The sequence below is a fragment of the Tachypleus tridentatus genome, chromosome 11 (genome assembly GCF_004210375.1).
Source record: "Tachypleus tridentatus isolate NWPU-2018 chromosome 11, ASM421037v1, whole genome shotgun sequence".
NCBI lineage: Eukaryota > Metazoa > Arthropoda > Merostomata > Xiphosura > Limulidae > Tachypleus > Tachypleus tridentatus.
The window spans coordinates 54,010,808-54,028,582 of NC_134835.1; the positions used below are offsets into that span (position 1 = coordinate 54,010,808).

Genomic DNA, 17,775 nt, shown 5'->3' on the forward strand with positions numbered 1-17,775 from the left:
TATTTTCTGGTTGTGGATTCGAAGACCCACTGTTAGTATGCAGCCTATCAAATTGAAGAATCTGAGGTTCGAGACGTGTGTCTCAGAAGATTCTCCATACTTTGAGCTGTGGATGCGTTATAAAAGTGACAATAATTCTTGATATTCGTTCAGCTAGTTGGCCAAAGCTTTTATGGAGTTAGATGCTTACTAGTTTAAAATAAGGGAATCTTATATCGCTAACTTGGTCGTTTAGCCCACTGGCGCATAAAGTCCAATCGAGTTTGAAATTTTCTGTTTCATTTACTTCCTTTAAGTTTTTCTAATCTGTTGTTTATAGTTTCTTCTTGGAAGAAGCAATACATAGAAATAGTTTTTCAATATAAACATTTCCAAACAAAACTGATAAAGTCAAGGAGAAAACATTTTTATTCATTTATGTAGTTTCCTACGTTTACTTTGTCACTTTGATTGAATGTAAGATATATATAACAAATTTTGCACTGCACAAGTCCTCATAAATCAAGCAGTTGATCGCTGTACATCTATTTACTAGCCTACTTCTTGTTCATTGACATACCTTTTGTGGGATATTATAGACAATATCAAAACATAAGTTTTATTTCATTCTTCAATTTCAATTTTCGTAAACATTTTCAGATCTCTGATAAAACAGCAGTCAGTAAAGCATCAAATACATTTTTATGTGTCGCCTAGTAAAGTATTAAAATCTTCATGAAAATGAGTCTAGTTTTGTCAATGTAAGTTACATTTGTTTACAACCTTCATTGACCTTCGGCAAACTAGGAAGATAAGATAAATTTTGACAGCTTAGGTTTTAACTTTGTCTAATACCCATCAGCAGCTCAAACTTTTGGTTTCGAAATAAAGTTAACAAACATGAGCTCGGGATTACTTGTCTTATGAGAGAAGTTCAAACAGTATCTTCTTTTCCCAAGAGGTCCGGCATGGCCAGATGTTTAAGGTGTTCGATCGTAATTCGAAAGTCGCAGGTTCAAATCCCCATCACACCAAACATGCTCGCTCTTTCAGCCGTAGGGGCGTTATAATGTTACGATCAATCCCACTATTCTTTGGTAAAAGAGTAGCCCAAGAGTCGGCGGTGAGTGGTGATGACTAGCTGCTTTTCCTCTAGTCTTACACTGCTAAATTAGGAACGGCTAGCGCAAATAGCCATCGTGTAGTTTTGCGCGAAATTCAAAGAACAAACAAAACAAACTTTTCCCAAGAAATTATCTTGGGAACATAAAGACATAAGCTAATTTTTTCAGAGAATAGCTGCTCTTTGATATGAGCAAGAAACAAAACTCGTACGAACCTGTGCTATAAATATTCTAAAATACATTTTTGAAAAACTTTTGTGATGAATGCAACATATAACAAACACAACAAAAAACTTTTTCCAATTGTTGTAAGACAAATTTAGATCGATATATAGGTAATCCAGCTAGCTAGCTTTAGTAATATAGAAAATTTTAATGCTACCAAAATATTAAAAGAAGAAAGCCCAAACTAAAAAAACTTACATAAAGTTACTTAAAGTTTGAAAACAAATTATCCCTACTTTGGTTTAGACTAACATAACTACTGTGATTTGCGAAACTAGAATTAATTTTTTTCAAGTCTTAAGTAACTTAGTTTTCGTAGCTTTGACTTTGTTTCAAAACCTTTTGTGGCATTGAAACTTTCTGCGTTGCTATAGCTATCCAGATTATGTATGTATATATATATATATATATATCTTCTTGTCTTTATAAAATTTATTTATGTTTTATTATATATGTTTGTTACCTTTTTATCACCTATATTTTTGTGCACCAGCAATAAAGGATGAAATACTCGTATACCCTATTCAATTTTACTTCTCATCATGATCTTTACTAGCCTGCCCTCAAATTTAATTATATGTCCAAAGTAGCACATCCTCCGGCTTATATACATATATATATATACTTATCATTTTTGGTACAAGAAAAAAAATAATTGGGACCCCAAGTGAGTGAAGAGTTTTGTGAAAGAATTACAGCGTTAGGGTTCTTCGCCTTTTTTGGACGCTTGTCTGGAAAAGTTGTCACTTGCTTATATTAAAATACGTTGAAACAGTGAAAGTTTGTTACACTCCGCCCCTCACTAGTACAGCGGTAAGTTTACGGATTTAAAAAGCTAAAATCAGAGGTTCGATTTCTCTCGTTGGGCTCAGCATATAGCCTGATGTGGCTTTGTTACAACAAAAAAACACACACTTGTTTCACTCTACAAACACGTATATAGCGATTAAGGAGACTTTCTAAATATAATAAGCTTTAGCTATGCTTAGCCAATACTGTGAAGTAGTTACTTTTGATAATCAGACATTTTATAAGGTAGATTTAAACGAGAAATTATTATATGTGCATATATATTTCTTTTTTGTTTCATCACAATCCCTATTATTAACAACTGTCGTACTTGATGATATACCAACTACAAACTTAAAAGGATTTTTTATTTAAAATTATGAATATTATAGACACTTTAATTACACAATGAAATATTTCTCAAGCTGTTAAATTTTATTATATATCACTTAAAGAAATGAAAAAGTAACATCGCTCATACTGGAGTACAAGATATTATGTTAAAACTTTATTTGAGTAAAAATATTCATAACGTAGGCTAATTTCATTTTAAATAACAGCATTTTAAGCTCTCTAAAATAAAATATTTTTGTGCTTAAAAAATATTTTTATTTACGTATAGTTTGTAAAAACATGTAAATCTGGTATGGATATTTTGCCTCAGCAAATTAGTTTAACAATTGAAATATAATGCTGTTGTAGTATAGCAATTAAAAAAAAAAAGCTTTATAAGGCAGTAGCTTAAAAATAAATTTTGTTATTTATACAAATGTGTGTGTAAGATTGGATGTAACAATGATATAATGACCCTAGAAATCAATCAAGCCTAAATGCATTTATTATTGTGTATTTTTCTTCGATATATCTTACATTCAGCCACAACTATCCGTTTGAAATAAAAACGTCAACATATTTTGTTCACAAAAACACATTTCTTAATATAAATATAACGAAATTCATGTTCAAGGCATATCTTATATATGCATATCTTATATATATATGTATATATTAGTTTGTTATAACGTAAAAAACAAGCTGAAACAAAAAATAATTAAACATTTTTAAATTAAACACTGCACTAATGTGTGATTATAAAATGTACGCCCGGCATGGCCAGGTGAGTTAAGGCGTTCGACTCATAATCAGAAGGTCGCGGGTTCGAATCTCCGTCGCACCTAACATGCTCGCCCTTTCAGCCGCGGGGACGTTATAATGTGACGGTCAATCCCACTATTCGTTGGTAAAAGAGTAGCCCAAGAATCGGCGGTGGGTGGTTTTGACTAACTGCCTTCCCTCTAGTCTTACACTGCTAAATTAGGGACGGCTAACGCAGATAGCCCTTGTGTAGCTCTGCGCGAAATTCAAAAAATAAAATAAAATGTACTCTACGTTTTGGAGGTTCCTGAGAAGTAGGACCCACCCACTTTGCGGTGGGGATACACCGTCTATTAGTCTTAACTTCCATTCGCTAGCTCACATAAGAAATAAAAATAGTAGCAGTAGATATAGAAATAGAAATTAGGAAAGCGAGGTGTGGTTGTTCAAACCCACAACATCTCACATCTATATCACCCTTCACTGCTTGCAGACAGTTGAGGGAAATTGACTGCTATTTAAAGTAAAGACAAATTAATTGAAATAAAAAAATAAGGTACTACCTTTTGAAGCTAGCATTCGAGCCCTCAACTGGGTAGACAGGCAGTAACTGATAGCACAGAAGACGAATTATAGTATGATAGTATGAAACGTCTATCCAGTTATCTAACCAAACTAGCATAGTTCCCAATCACTACCCATTTATTAAGTCTACTGTAACTATCATGCTTTAAACAAGCCTTCATATGCAGTAAGGTGTACATCCGCATGAAGTAGTGCCAAGTTGTTAAATGACTCTATTCATAGCTAAAAATAGTTATTAAAACTTTTAATAAAATTTCCTTAATATATATTTCTTTATATCTATTCAATAAATTCTAATATTTGTTACATAATAGTTTAATAATGTTATTCAAAGTTTCTTTAGTAAATGTATTAACTATTAATTTATGTATCATTGCTGATAAAATATTGTAATCTATTAAAATTTTACAATATCTGAATAGTTGCAAAGTTATAATGCTTATAACAGAAGGGTATGATACAATACTATTAAAAAATGGTAAATCATAAACTGGAAAGGCAAAATATTTTCTTTTATCAAAAATATTTACATTGATATTCTTATCAATTATTTTAATTTCTAAATCATAGAGTTTACTTTTGTATTAGATGTTGAAGCATTTTCAATTTATAATTCTGCTGGATAAATAGTGTTAATAACATTATTTATTTCAGGATTATTTATACTAATTAAATCATCTATATATCTGTAAGTTAAAGTAAAAATATTTGGATCTGTGTAGTTTCAAAAATATATTCTTATAACAGAAAAAATATAAATTTAGTGTACAAGTAGAGTAGCTAACTCCCATTGGAACTCCTATTACTTGTTCAAAAACCTGTTTATTAAAAAATATATAATTATTATAAATACAGAATCTTAATGGATCTTTTATGTTTTTGGAGCTAAATTTTCTTTCTTCCAGTTCTTATAAAAGGAGAGCAAAATTGTTCTATTATTGAATTTAAAACAAAGATTAAATCTTTTATTGGAATTGTGGTGTACAATGTGGTAAGATCAAATGTTTAAACGTTATTTATTTTTTCACAATTTTTTGGATATTTTCAAATTGGTTGGTTATTTTTTATTATCCAAAACTTATGTTTTTTTATTATTAACACTTACATTTTTCATTTTATCAGGTAAAATACTGAGTAACTTATTTAATAATGTAGCCACTTGTTTGATAATTGTTTTTATTGAATTAGAAATCAATCTAAATTTAATTGGAGATTTATGTAGTTTCGGAATAGCATAAAGATTTTGTTTAGAACAAAGTTTATTACAAACTTTAACTGAATTATTAATTACTGTATTTTTGGATTGGTTAACAAGTTTAACTGTTTGTGTACTATTGATTTCTTTTATCATAATTAACGCATAAAACGTTTTACAAATAATACCAATGTTACAGTTACCCTTATAAAAGGGAACTATAACATATTTTTCTTAAAATTCTTGAATTTTATTTTTTAACTAATGAAACGATAAATCTGTATGGTATTTCTTTAATTTTATATGAGATAATTTTATTTTTATTTTTATTTTTTAAGTATATACAACTTACATTCCAGAAACCATCTAAGTGGATAAGATGTATTATAGTTAAGTTTTTAAATATATTCATCGATATTGTTTTCAACAGATTTTAAAATACTATTCTTATTACATTTTGTAGCTATTCTGTATTTAGAACCTTTTTTTATTATTTCACGTTATCAGTAAGAATATGTTTATGAAAAGTATCAATAAATAAGCTATTTTCACACAAGGGAAGTTATTAACATCGTCTACATTTAAACTAGTTAGTTTTTTTATAATTATATAGTAATAGACCAATTGGATTTCATATTTAAAAATGACGGTAGGCTTCAAGTTTTTAAAAGGAAAAATATTATTTTTAGAGATTGTTGAATAATATTAGAAATCTGCAAATCATTGAATATTTTATGTCTAAAATTAATTACCAAATATGGAATTTTGAATTGCAGTTTCTATTTTTCAAAACTTGATAAATCATTGACTTTTAATAGATATTTTGTAATATCTACAAATAAGTGCTTTGAATGATCTTTCGAAAATCATATTTTTATTACTAAAATTAGAAATTGAAAATACTTCAATATCTCATACACAAGTACATTATTTAGAAATTAAAATAATTAATAAGGATATCAATGTAAATATTTTTGATAAATGAAAATATTTTGCCTTTCGAATTCATGATTTACTCTTTTTAATAGTAATTTACCATACCCTTCTGTTAGCGCAGATAGCCCTCGTGTAGCTTTGCGCGAAATTCAAACAAACAAAATCCTTCTGTTAGAAGCATTAGAACTTTCAAATTATACAGATATTGTAAAATTTGTAATAAATTATAATATTCTATCAGTAATGATACAAAAATGAATAATTAATGAATTTAATAAAGATATTTTGAATAAAAGTATTAAACTATTTTGTAACGAATATTGGAATACATTTGCTAATGAATTTAAAAAATACTTTGAATAAAATTATTAAACTAATTTGTAACAAATATTGGAATATATTGAATAGATATAAAGAAATATAAATTAAATAAAATTTTCTAAAAATTTCTAATAACTATTTTAGTTATGAATAAGGTCATTTAATAACTTGGCACTAATTTATGCGGATGTACACCTTACTGCATAAAAAGACTTGTTTAGAGCATAATAGTTACAGTAGACTTAATAAGTGATGGTTGGAAGCTATACTAGTTTGTTTAGATAACTGGATGGGACCCTTTATATTAGTATAATTCTTCTCCTGTTCAATTCGTTAGTGCCTTTCTACCATATTGGGGGCTGGAATGTTAACTTCAAAAGATAAGTTTCAACTCACTTACACCTAAATGGTAGTACCTTATTTTTTATTTCAATTAATTTTTCTTTACTTTAGAGGGCAGTAAACTTTCCCCAACTGTCTGTAGGCAGTGAACGGTGATATAGATGTGGAACGTTGTGGGCTTGAGCACCCACATCTCGCTCTACTAATTTCCATTTCTATATCTATTGCTACCCTCTATTGTTTTTTCAGCTGGCAAATGGAGGTTAAGACTAATAGACGGTGTATCCCAACCGCAACGTGGGTCTTAATTCTTCAACCACCTTCAGAAATAGAGTTCATTTTATAAGTTTGTATCTTGGGATCTTTTCAATTAGTGCAACATTTTTGTTTTGACTTGTTTTTTTAAGTTATAACAAACTAATCTAATTAGTCAGAGGTTTGGAGTTGCTGTTTTTAACGTAGTCTTTTCTGATTATTTTGTTTACTTAAGTTTATCAATATATATTATTTTTATCATATATATGTATATTTTGTTTTTATTGGTTATAATGATAATACTTAAAATATCATACCTTGTTCTTTCATCAATTTTTCAGCAATTTCATACTGACATACTCACGTAAAATTCTCTGTTCTAATTTTGATAATTTTACTAAAAATCCATAGTTTAATTTAAAATTCCTGAAAGGGTTTTATTAATGCTTCTTACAATATGTGAAAGTTCACAGAATTTATTGACTCACTCACTCACACACACGCAAACGACATACATGAGGATTTAACTCTCTAATTTCCTAAAATATTATTGCTATATTTCTTATCAAAGTTATTAATCCAATGAAAATTTGCGTCAAAATACCTAAATATGTTTAACATTCTCTTATTATTTCTTCACCGAACTTCAATATACTATATAAAAATCTACCAGTATTATATTATATGCTGCCATCTGTCGACGATGAATAAAACTAGAAGCCAAAAACTTCTAAAATAATATTAATTTTTGGAAGTTCAAATAAGTCAATAATATATTGTTATTAGCAGCGTTTAATTTTATAAATATATCTGTTCAAAGTAGTTTTGATAATTCTTAATGGTTATACACATTTGAAGATTCATTGCTTATATATAAAACTCGTCAGAAAAGATACATAATCGCATACTTCTATATAGATACGTATTGGGTTGAGGAATAATTCGTGAGCGTTTTTTCAAGTTAACAAAATTTTTTCATAAATGAAACGCTTTCGCAAAATATTTCATGTCATTTGGTAGATAATTTTTTGCTTTAATAGATGGTGTGTTTGATTTTCATATGTCTTTAATTTTTGCTTTCATTTTCAGCTCATTAAATGGAATGTCAAGTGGACAAAATCGAGCATTTTCGACACTATCTGCTTTTCGCATTTAATTTCTTGCAATTTCGTTTAAAACAATGCGTACTATATACCTAGGTATTACATGAAATAAAGTATCATAATAAATGTTTTGGGTGTAATGTGTTCATGCATTGAAGTATTGTATAGTCTTGCATGTAATGCTTGAATGAAATTATTTAAAAACGCTCACGAATTATTCCTCAACCTAATACATACATACATATATACCACTTGAAAATTATCTTCTACTAAACATTTAATGTAAAAAGTAGCTAGATACTAAATTTCTAGCTGCTGATTAATAAAATTCTTTATTTCACTTTAATTCTATGTTTGAGTTTCAAATGTTAGAGAAAATAAATTTATAGTCGTTCTTTCATGCAGTTGTTTTAGTTGTTGTTAACATTTCGAGTGAAATTTAATCCATAAGAAAGGTAATTAAAATTTTTAATTCTGGATTGATTTTAGTTCTCCCTGAAAGAAAACTTTAAGAGTGTCTGTGAATTTTCTGACTTCTTTCTGTACTGCAGGAGAAAAGTCGAAATAGTTTTCAACAAAACATCACCAAATTGAAAGTTGTAACTATGTAGCTATAACACAAGTCTCGTTTTACCGATTTTACCTAATCAGTTTTTTAACCACGATTATCATCATTGTGTGATGTAATGCCTACGTTTCCGTTTGAAATATTTTAGTGATCTAAACGCATAATAAAAGTACGTTTTCTGTTCTTTGAACTTCATAAGCCAACATATATTCAAGTTCAGTGATGACTAACTAAGAGATTTAAACAGAGTGGTAAAAACTTAGTTTGGTGATATGTTGCTGAATAAAATACAGTACTGTGCAAAAGTGTTTGGACACATTCAAATATTAGATTTCAGGCTACTTTCAAAGAAATTAGATAACAAGCGAAACATCAAATTTTTGTTAATCTTCATATTAAATAAACAAAACTCAGTGAAAGTGCTCGAGTTCGACAAACAGTTAATATTTTTCTACCTCCATTTTGCTTTAACAACTGCAGACAGTCTTTCAGTCAGACATACTTAATAAAGATGTTCTTTAAGATTTTACTCCAAACGTCTCTAATATATTCCAATAAAGTATCTTTGAAAATTAATTTTGATTTGCAAGTTTTTGATCCACCAAATCCCAAATTGATTAATTCGGTTGAGATCGATGTTCTGTGGGGGCCATTGCATTATTTGAATGTCGAGTAGATTTGGACACTTTTTTGTTATTTGGTATTTGGTCGTTTATCTCATGTTTGAGATCAGTGGCAGTCTTCCTTCTGTCCCAAAGGATGCATAAATACAAGTCTCAAAAGGTTATAAGTTCATTATATAGGTCAATAGTTGGGCTAAATTTAGAGCATTGTGTTCAGTATTCGACTCCATACTTTAGAAAAGACAATGAATTGTTGGAGAGAGCTCAGAGGAAGGTTACTAAAACGGTACCAAAGATGGAAGGGGTGTCATATGAGGAGATATTAAGATCCTTCAAATTGTTTTATCTTGAAGAGAAAAAAGGTTAGAGAGGATCTGATTGAAGTTTTTAAGATTGCTAAAGGAATTTATAATGTTGATGCATCAACAATTTTCATACTTAACACGATAGGACTAGGCAATACAAATTAGTTAAAACGATTTTATTTTTCTAATTGGCGATTGTCCTATGGAATAGATTGTCTTCGGGTGTTGTGAAGGCAGTAAATTTGAGTGAGTTTAAAAGAAAGCTTGATAAATATATGAATGATAAGGGATGGCTTTCATTTTATTTATTTAATAGATTTAGTTTGACTTGGAGAATGGATGGACCAATAGGTCCCTCGTTGTTCCTATACATTATATTATAAACAAAGATACTTAATTTTGAGTTATTGAGTTTAGATGATCTCTCTTCCTTTCTTATTTCCATATTTACCTGTCTTGATCTCAAGATCTAGGACTTAATAAGTCCAACTTGCACCATGTGAAGCTTTTATGAAAACTCAAGGCTTTATTGACAATTCCCTATGATTTTCGGGTGTGGCGTGACAACAAAGCTTAATATCTAGTGTTAAACACTGCTTTTATCGAGGTTTATTTGTGAAGTGCTATTAAAACGATTACTTCTAACATATACCGATACCATATACTAGCTTCTTTCTGTATATTTTAGACGTTGCATGGGGTATCAAGACAGTTATACAGTTATTTCATAGCCTAAATTTGGTCAGTATGTTCAATCAAGCAAAACCCTTACGACATGCCCTTAGTACAAGTATATGGAAATTCTAATGAATAAGAACTTTAATTCTGGATCATTCAGTTATCAACAGGAATCAATGGAGCATTACCATATTGTTGAAATTTACATTCTATAATGGCATGGAAGAATTAACCCTATAAAATAGAAAGAATGCAAAAATATTCTCTCGTTCTAACACCGTTGCATAGCATGGTATGTTGTCGAGTTTTTCGCCATAAACAGTCTTGATTTTTGTTTAAAGCTCATTTTATGAATTTATGTTTCTTTGATAGGTAAATCTGACAAGTAAATGTTCTTCTTGGAACAAGATAAGATGCGCTTATTTTGTTAATTTTGCACTCGACCATATTAAGTTTCGTTTCGTGGACAATGCTGCCATTTTTGTTTGACGTATAGTTCTTTACTCACCATTAATAACCTCATATACTGTTTCTGAGGCCATGTTCACATTGGGCCTTATAGAGCACATTACATTTGTCAGGCATTTACAATTACAACTTATTAAAAGAATCTTTTGACATTTATAATTCTGCAAACAAATTACTCACGTATTCTATTGAATATGAATGAAAGTAACTAAATGATTTTGATAAACGTGTTACATCCTTAAATGTCAATGTTCTGATATTACTACTTATAATTTTAGATGCTTTTTTCTAAATTATTATTGGGATTTCATCTCATATGTACTCATAAGACACACATAGTTTAAGAACTAATTAATGATTAAATAGCTATATTAAGGGTAACTTAAATGTTTTTCTTCTAGTATATGCGGGGCCCGGCATGGCCAGGCGTGTTAAGGCGTGTGACTCGTAACCCGAGGGTCGCAGGTTCGCATCCCCGTCGCACCAAACATGCTCACCATTTCAGCAGAGGGGGCGTTATAATGTGACGGTCAATCCCACTATTCGTTGGTAAAAGAGTGGCCCAAGATTTGGCGATGGGTGGTGATAACTAGCTGCCTTCTCTCTAGTCTTACACTGCTAAATTAGGGACGGCTAGCTCAGACAGCCCTCGAGAAGCTTTGTGCGAAATTCAAAACAAACAAACTAGTATATGATCTCTCTTCACACTAGCTAGAATTAGCATTTTGAATAGTAACTAGAGTAGCTCAAAAACTAATATATAATAGAGTTTGTAAATATGTGACTTAGAGTCCCACTTTCAAATATGGTAAGTTATATTTTCCCCAATTTGCTTGAACGGAAAACATTGAGTGTTTGCAGTACCGGTTCAGTTTCTTAAAAGGTACGAAAAGGAAACAAAGCCAGCCTTTTTAAATTTTACTTTTAATTATTTTTCTGTACTTTACGAAATGTTTAAATTTATTTGTAACTTTTGAATACATACTAAAACAATGATGTATAGAAGAAACAATCATATAAAAACCAAGATTAGTTGAAAACAAACTATTGTTTCTTTGAAATAATTCTGTTAGATGTAAAAGACTGTTTATTGTAGTATTATTATTAGTATTTTTAATTTATTGGTGTCGAAGCTATAGACACTTTTAGAAGACCTAAGTAATAAATATATAACTAGCTGCGACAAGACGAGCGGAAATGGAGAGTAAACGTAAAGTTACGTGAAAGACAGTTCAGTCAGACAAAAGTAGAAAGTGTAAAGTTAACCGTCGTTGAAGTGAAAAGCCTAGCGGTTAATATGTTAGAGTTAAATTAACACTTTGGAAAAGATAAGGAAAATCATTTGTCTCATCGAATGCTACTCTAAAATAATTGTATTCACCTGTGTGGACTTTGACGGAAAACAGACAATAATTGGAAGTTCAGTGTACAACTGCGGTAACTCGTGCGATAGCGTAAGTGAATGATACACGAAGAGTAATGCGATAAAAATAAATAAACACATATGGACTTGTTATCTGAATTTTAAAGCAACTCTATTCGCGTAAATGGACTTTTAACAACAAGAAAAGAACTGTGTAGTGATTTAGGATACAGCTATGATCTCAATAGTGTAAATACTTTGTATACGTATTTTATATTTATATTATTTTTAAAACAAGTGGAATGTGTGGTGTTCTTTTTTTGTCGAATTTATCGCCAACAAGTCACAGACATCTATGTAGAACAATCCTTAGCCCAACACACCAATATATTTACATTAGTGTATATACTACAAAACATTGGCGTGTGATACTGTGTCTAAATCTAATAACACTTCACAAAGCGTCATATTTATAATCTACACTTGTTCTAGATATCTTTAGGACGTGCTTGATCGTGCACCCTTTAGCATTCTAGCTAATACCTATACAAAACAAATTATAGCAGAAAAATACAACTTATAATAAAACGTTATCAGCTTCAGAGCATTTATCAAACTTGATAAAACGTGAGTAAAATCAACTAAATGAAAGTTTTTTTATCTAAAACAAAATCTCTCATTTACCAATTAGGACTGTACTATGATATCACTGGTCTTTCTTATTCCATCCTGGTAAGACGGTGTTATCTAGATATTATTCATACAGCCAAGGAAGTGCATTGTCCTAACCTTAAAATAGAGTTGCATGTAGCAGTATTCTCCATGAGCAGTATCAGGTATTACCTAACTTTGAAAATTACATGAAAAGAAAGGTAATATGAAAGAAGCTTGATTTAACAGTGTTTCTTGACCACGTGGTATGTGGAAAAACTGCACATATTCTAACAAAGAATAAATTTAGAGTAACTGTTAATGCTAAAGAAAGGGATAACCTATGATATATTCTTATACTACGTGTGCATATACATTTTAATGTATTTAATATTATATATTTATTTTGATATCTGTTTGTATCAGTTTAAAATATATATATTTAGAAATGCATGTAACTTATAATATTAAATGTGTTTTGCAAAAGTCCTGACTGTTCTCTGACTTTGTAGAAGATTTTCGGGTGTGAGAATCAACAATCTGTTTTACATTGGTGCCACTAGAACTTTCGAGAACCTCGCCTTATAGCTTATAAAATATAATCAAGATAATTTTATATTGTTTGTTTGCTGTAGTTAATATACTATAAACCTTGAAAGCTATAACTGTGATAAACGCTTATCAATTGGGAAACTACAGATAACTGACCAGAAACGTTTATAGATTTTAAACATTATAAACCGTTTAACTTTGGAAATTATTATTTCTACAAAGACAGTAAATATCTTCATCGGAGAAAAGGCATCTTGTAAACGGTAAAACCAGCTAAGAATAGAGAACTTGTTAGTTTATCAATTCAGAATTGATACTTTCAACGTTAACCGTCAGTAAAATATTTAATTCCAGAACGGATGGACAACTCAGTACTGTTGGTGAGTTTATAAAGTATTTATACATAAATCATTATTTGTAAACCGTTATTATAAATTGTATTTTTCTTTGTATATTAAAATATATTTGCGTTAAGAAAGAAAATTCTGTGCATCACTCTTCTTGGCAAATATCATGAATTTGATACATATCGACATTCAGTTAACTTAAAATTAAAATATCGGGCTACCTGTAATGGTAATATATATAATAAAAGCACTATGTCCCCAGTAGCACAGTGGTATGTCTGCAGGCATCTTCTGCTAGCAACCGGGTTTCGATACTCGTGGTGGGCAGAGTACTGCTAACCCTTCATATAACTTTTTGCTTAAAATACAAACAAACAAGTAAAAACAACAAAAACTTGATAGTTAACACCTAATGAAAGAAATATTGATAATAGAAAATTATTCAACGTAAAATCTATTGCAAAACTGGTAGACGCAAAAATCTGGTAATAGGATACAGAAGAAAATTGTCTTAATTATCAGCTTTATCCAATAGAATATTAAGTTTTATTACACTTAACCTGGTTTCATATTCAAATTGTAATCAAACAAATTTAATAACCTCAGTCTCTTGTTTTGTCTTGTTATTTTTGCACATTTTATCTACATTATTCTTAATTTTGAAATGGTAAACAGAAGGGAGAACAGCTAGATACCAGTTAAGGCTGAATATTCTTTTCTTTTGTGTGTCTATCAATAAAATCATTGGTCCGGCATCGCCATATGGTGAGGACGCTCGACTCGTAATTTAAGGATCACGGGTTCGAATCCCCTTCACACCAAACATACTCACTCGTTGGGAGTATAATGTGACGGTCAATCCCACTATTCGTTGGTAAAAGAGTAGCCCAAGAATTGGCGGTGGGTTGTGATGATTAGCTGCCTTTCCTCTGGTCTTAAACTGCTAAATTAGAAACGGCTAGCGCAGATAGCCCTCGTGTAGCTTTGCGCGAAATTTAAGCCAAATCAATATTATAAAAAGATACAGAATTTAATTGTACAAAAACAAAAGCGCAAATATATACCTCCCTTTTTGTAGAAAGTAAGCGTGAGCAGACAAAACGCAACTGGCCCTATTAACACAATAATCTCAAACATTTTAAAAACTATAATTCAGTAAGTAGTCCAATAATAACAAGCACTTACTTAAACACACTGACGGTATTCACATGCCAAGGTTGGGCACTTAGAGAATTGAGAATGTATTTGTTATGTTAACTCTGTAAGCTTAATCACAGTATTTACATATGTTTTTTTTTATGTTAATGCCGTGCAGTATGTACACTTTAAAATGTGGATTTACATTGTAATGGAATTCAGATTTGCCTTGTGACACATTTACTGATCAAAGCTCTTGTTATTCTGTGGAATTTACCTGATCACTCTTAGAGGAAATCAAGGCGCTTGAGAATATCGCTTTGAATTATTCTAATCTGACAGAATGTTGGGATTCAACACCAATATTCGTTATAGAACACTATATGATAATACCTATAGTTATAAAGTACATAACGGATTTTGCAGTACCAGGCCATTCATACTAATCACTAGGCCAGACCAGGCTCTACGAACTGGTAATGTGTATGTTTCCTAATACAATGATCCTAATTATATAAGAAATAAGTTATCAGGGAAATATAAGCCTACTACACTCCATGTCCATTACAAGACTTGCTCTTAGCGACTATTAAGCAACTTGTAACTTGCGCAGAACATGGCTCGTACCATCTCGCGTGCTGTGCACTCCTGTTGCAACAAATGAAATTACAAAATCCTTTATTGTTTCCAGTTCAGTTTTCTTTCGTTTTTGCTACCAGCAACAACAAAAAGAAAATCATCATGGCAGATGTTTGTAGGTAACTGTGACTGTTTGTTCAAATCTTACTAGACAGATAATCCACTGAGTGTGTTTGTATGTTAGCATCAATCACCCAGCCTTGGCTGCATCGTTTGTCACTGATAATTTTTTTTGCTTTAAAGATCTAATCAAAAACACCTTAGGTGTGAAAAAAGGAATTCAACGTGCAACTAAAAGAATAGAATAAATTTGATAGTCAAACTGTAGTACACTTAAAGCATTGATAAAAAAAAATTACAGCAAATATTCATTTGTTAATTAGTGATGCTGTTTTTTTTATTTAGCTCGGAGCACGATGATGGGTGAAACAAAATAGATGTCTTAACCATAAACTCTAAGAGACCCGTTATCTTCTGATTTTTATACATCCTCTTTCGGGCACTTTTCAATTCGGCTGCTAATTTTGGTTTAGTTCCTTTAAGTCGCACGCCTAATCTTTTTTTGATATATGATACCTATATGATACTTCTGAAAATTTAAGCTAGAAACTGATAATCTAGTTTTCTTAGCCTAACCAACACTTATGCTCCCGCACGTTCTTTCACCTATAGTGTTGCTGCTCTAAATCAGCTGTTTTTAGTCCGAATGATAAAACCAGAAACGGTCCACTTTTACTCTTAGACGAAACTGTAGCGATACTTTGAAACTAATATGCTAGATAATTTTCTGCGAAGGCGTGCACAAAACATTTAATTCAATTTGAATTTTTGTTGAATAACTTTGTACCTGTGGCTTATGTTTAGATTAGATTCGACACGTTATTGTAGGTTGTAAAGATCGATAAATGCATCATATTTGAAAATATATATATATATAAATGTTAGATATATTTTTCTATCAAATAAAGTTTCCGGTTTGCTTGATTAAGCAATAGTTATTTATCTGTAAATCTTTTCAACTACAGTTTTGCTGCTCAGAATCAGTTATCTTTAATCCGAATGACAAAAACTACGGACTGTCCACTTCTCTTAGCTGAAGCTGTAGCAAAAATTGAAGACCATAGGTCACGTGATTTTTCGTTTAGACGTGCCTAAATTTTTAATCAACTTTTGGCAGTTTTTATTGAATACCTTTGCACTTGTAGCTAATAGTTAGACTAAAATAGACACCTAATTGTAAATTTTAAAGGTGTGTTTGTGCACCAACTTTGAAAAGTCCATAAAAAGTAAGTATTTTTTCGATAAAATAGTTTCCGTACTTTCGATACGTAGGAAAAAAATAGGGAAAAATTCAATCAAAATTGGATATTTTATATCTCGTGTATTTCTTAATATATTACCTTGAAATTCGTATGTTAAATAATGGTCCAGTACAGCACATCCACTAGAAATATGTTTTAGTTCAAATACCACAGTCCGAGATAGAAAAAATTAGAATATCGCTAAACTCTCATTCTTGTTTATAACACACAGTGTATCCTGCACGTTGTTTTGGACACAGGACACACTACCATGTCTCTTGAAACAGCAATGCAAATTGAAAATAAATCGGACATGTTGCTGAATTACTTTCATCATTTCTATAATTCTCTGTCGACCATATTCTCTCCTCCAAAATTAATGTTCATTGTTCAATTACGATTATTAAAAATGTAACAAACACAAAAAAAATCTGAACCAGAGACATTCTAAATTACATACCTTCGTCATTTCCATAGATCTTATCTTCTTCGAAACTAAAATACATTGTTCGGTTAAGATGATCAAAACTGTAATAAAAGTAGTCTTACTGACTGAAAGAATTCTATTTAGTGTTGTGTTTGAGGTTCTCAGTTTTAAGTATAAACCTTTGTAAGAAAGAAAATATGTGCTCAGTATCCGTAGACTTACAGTTCAAGTGACTGAAGGCAAGTCCAAAGGTACCTTTTAATCTACGATAGCCCTTCCCGTCTATAATCTGCCAACTAAATCACCATTGTTTGTTTCAGATAGTGTGTTGGGATTTATTTGTCGCTGAACACGTGCTACACTGATAACATACATTTTCTATTTTCAAGCACGATCTGCGTTGTTATTATTCTATCTGCAATTTTCCAATATAAATAGTTTATCTGCAGAAACACTATTTTCAAGCACGATCTGCGTTGTTATTATTCTATCTGCAATTTTCCAATATAAATAGTTTATCTGCAGAAACACTATTTTCAAGCACGATCTGCGTTGTTATTATTCTATCTGCAATTTTCCAATATAAATAGTTTATCTGCAGAAACACTTTATAAATAAATATCGACAATTTCTGGAAGGTATAATTCAAGAGCATGGCTGATGTGGAAGTTTGGCGAACGATCACCACTGTACTTTAACAACTTTAAAAGACTCGTTATTTTCTGATTTTTTTTATAATAAATTCCCGAATTTCATGTAAGCCATTT

The 17,775-nt window shown here is 30.6% G+C and overlaps 1 protein-coding gene across 3 annotated transcripts in view; it reads right to left on the reverse strand.

Moving 5' to 3' along the window:
- LOC143232179 (carbonic anhydrase-related protein-like) overlaps positions 1-17,236 on the reverse strand; it is a 66,073-nt gene extending 48,837 nt beyond the window's left edge. For 2 of the 3 annotated variants that reach the window (XM_076467291.1, XM_076467289.1), the window contains exons 1-2: positions 17,042-17,236; positions 13,726-13,862 (exon numbers count right to left, since the gene is read on the reverse strand). In XM_076467291.1, coding sequence (XP_076323406.1) covers positions 13,726-13,792 — 67 coding nt within the window. In that variant the 5' untranslated portion in view covers positions 13,793-13,862; positions 17,042-17,236. The remainder of the gene's footprint in view (positions 1-13,725; positions 13,863-17,041) is intronic. The other variant, XM_076467290.1, reaches the window with a different exon arrangement.
- Positions 17,237-17,775: the final 539 nt, after the last annotated feature.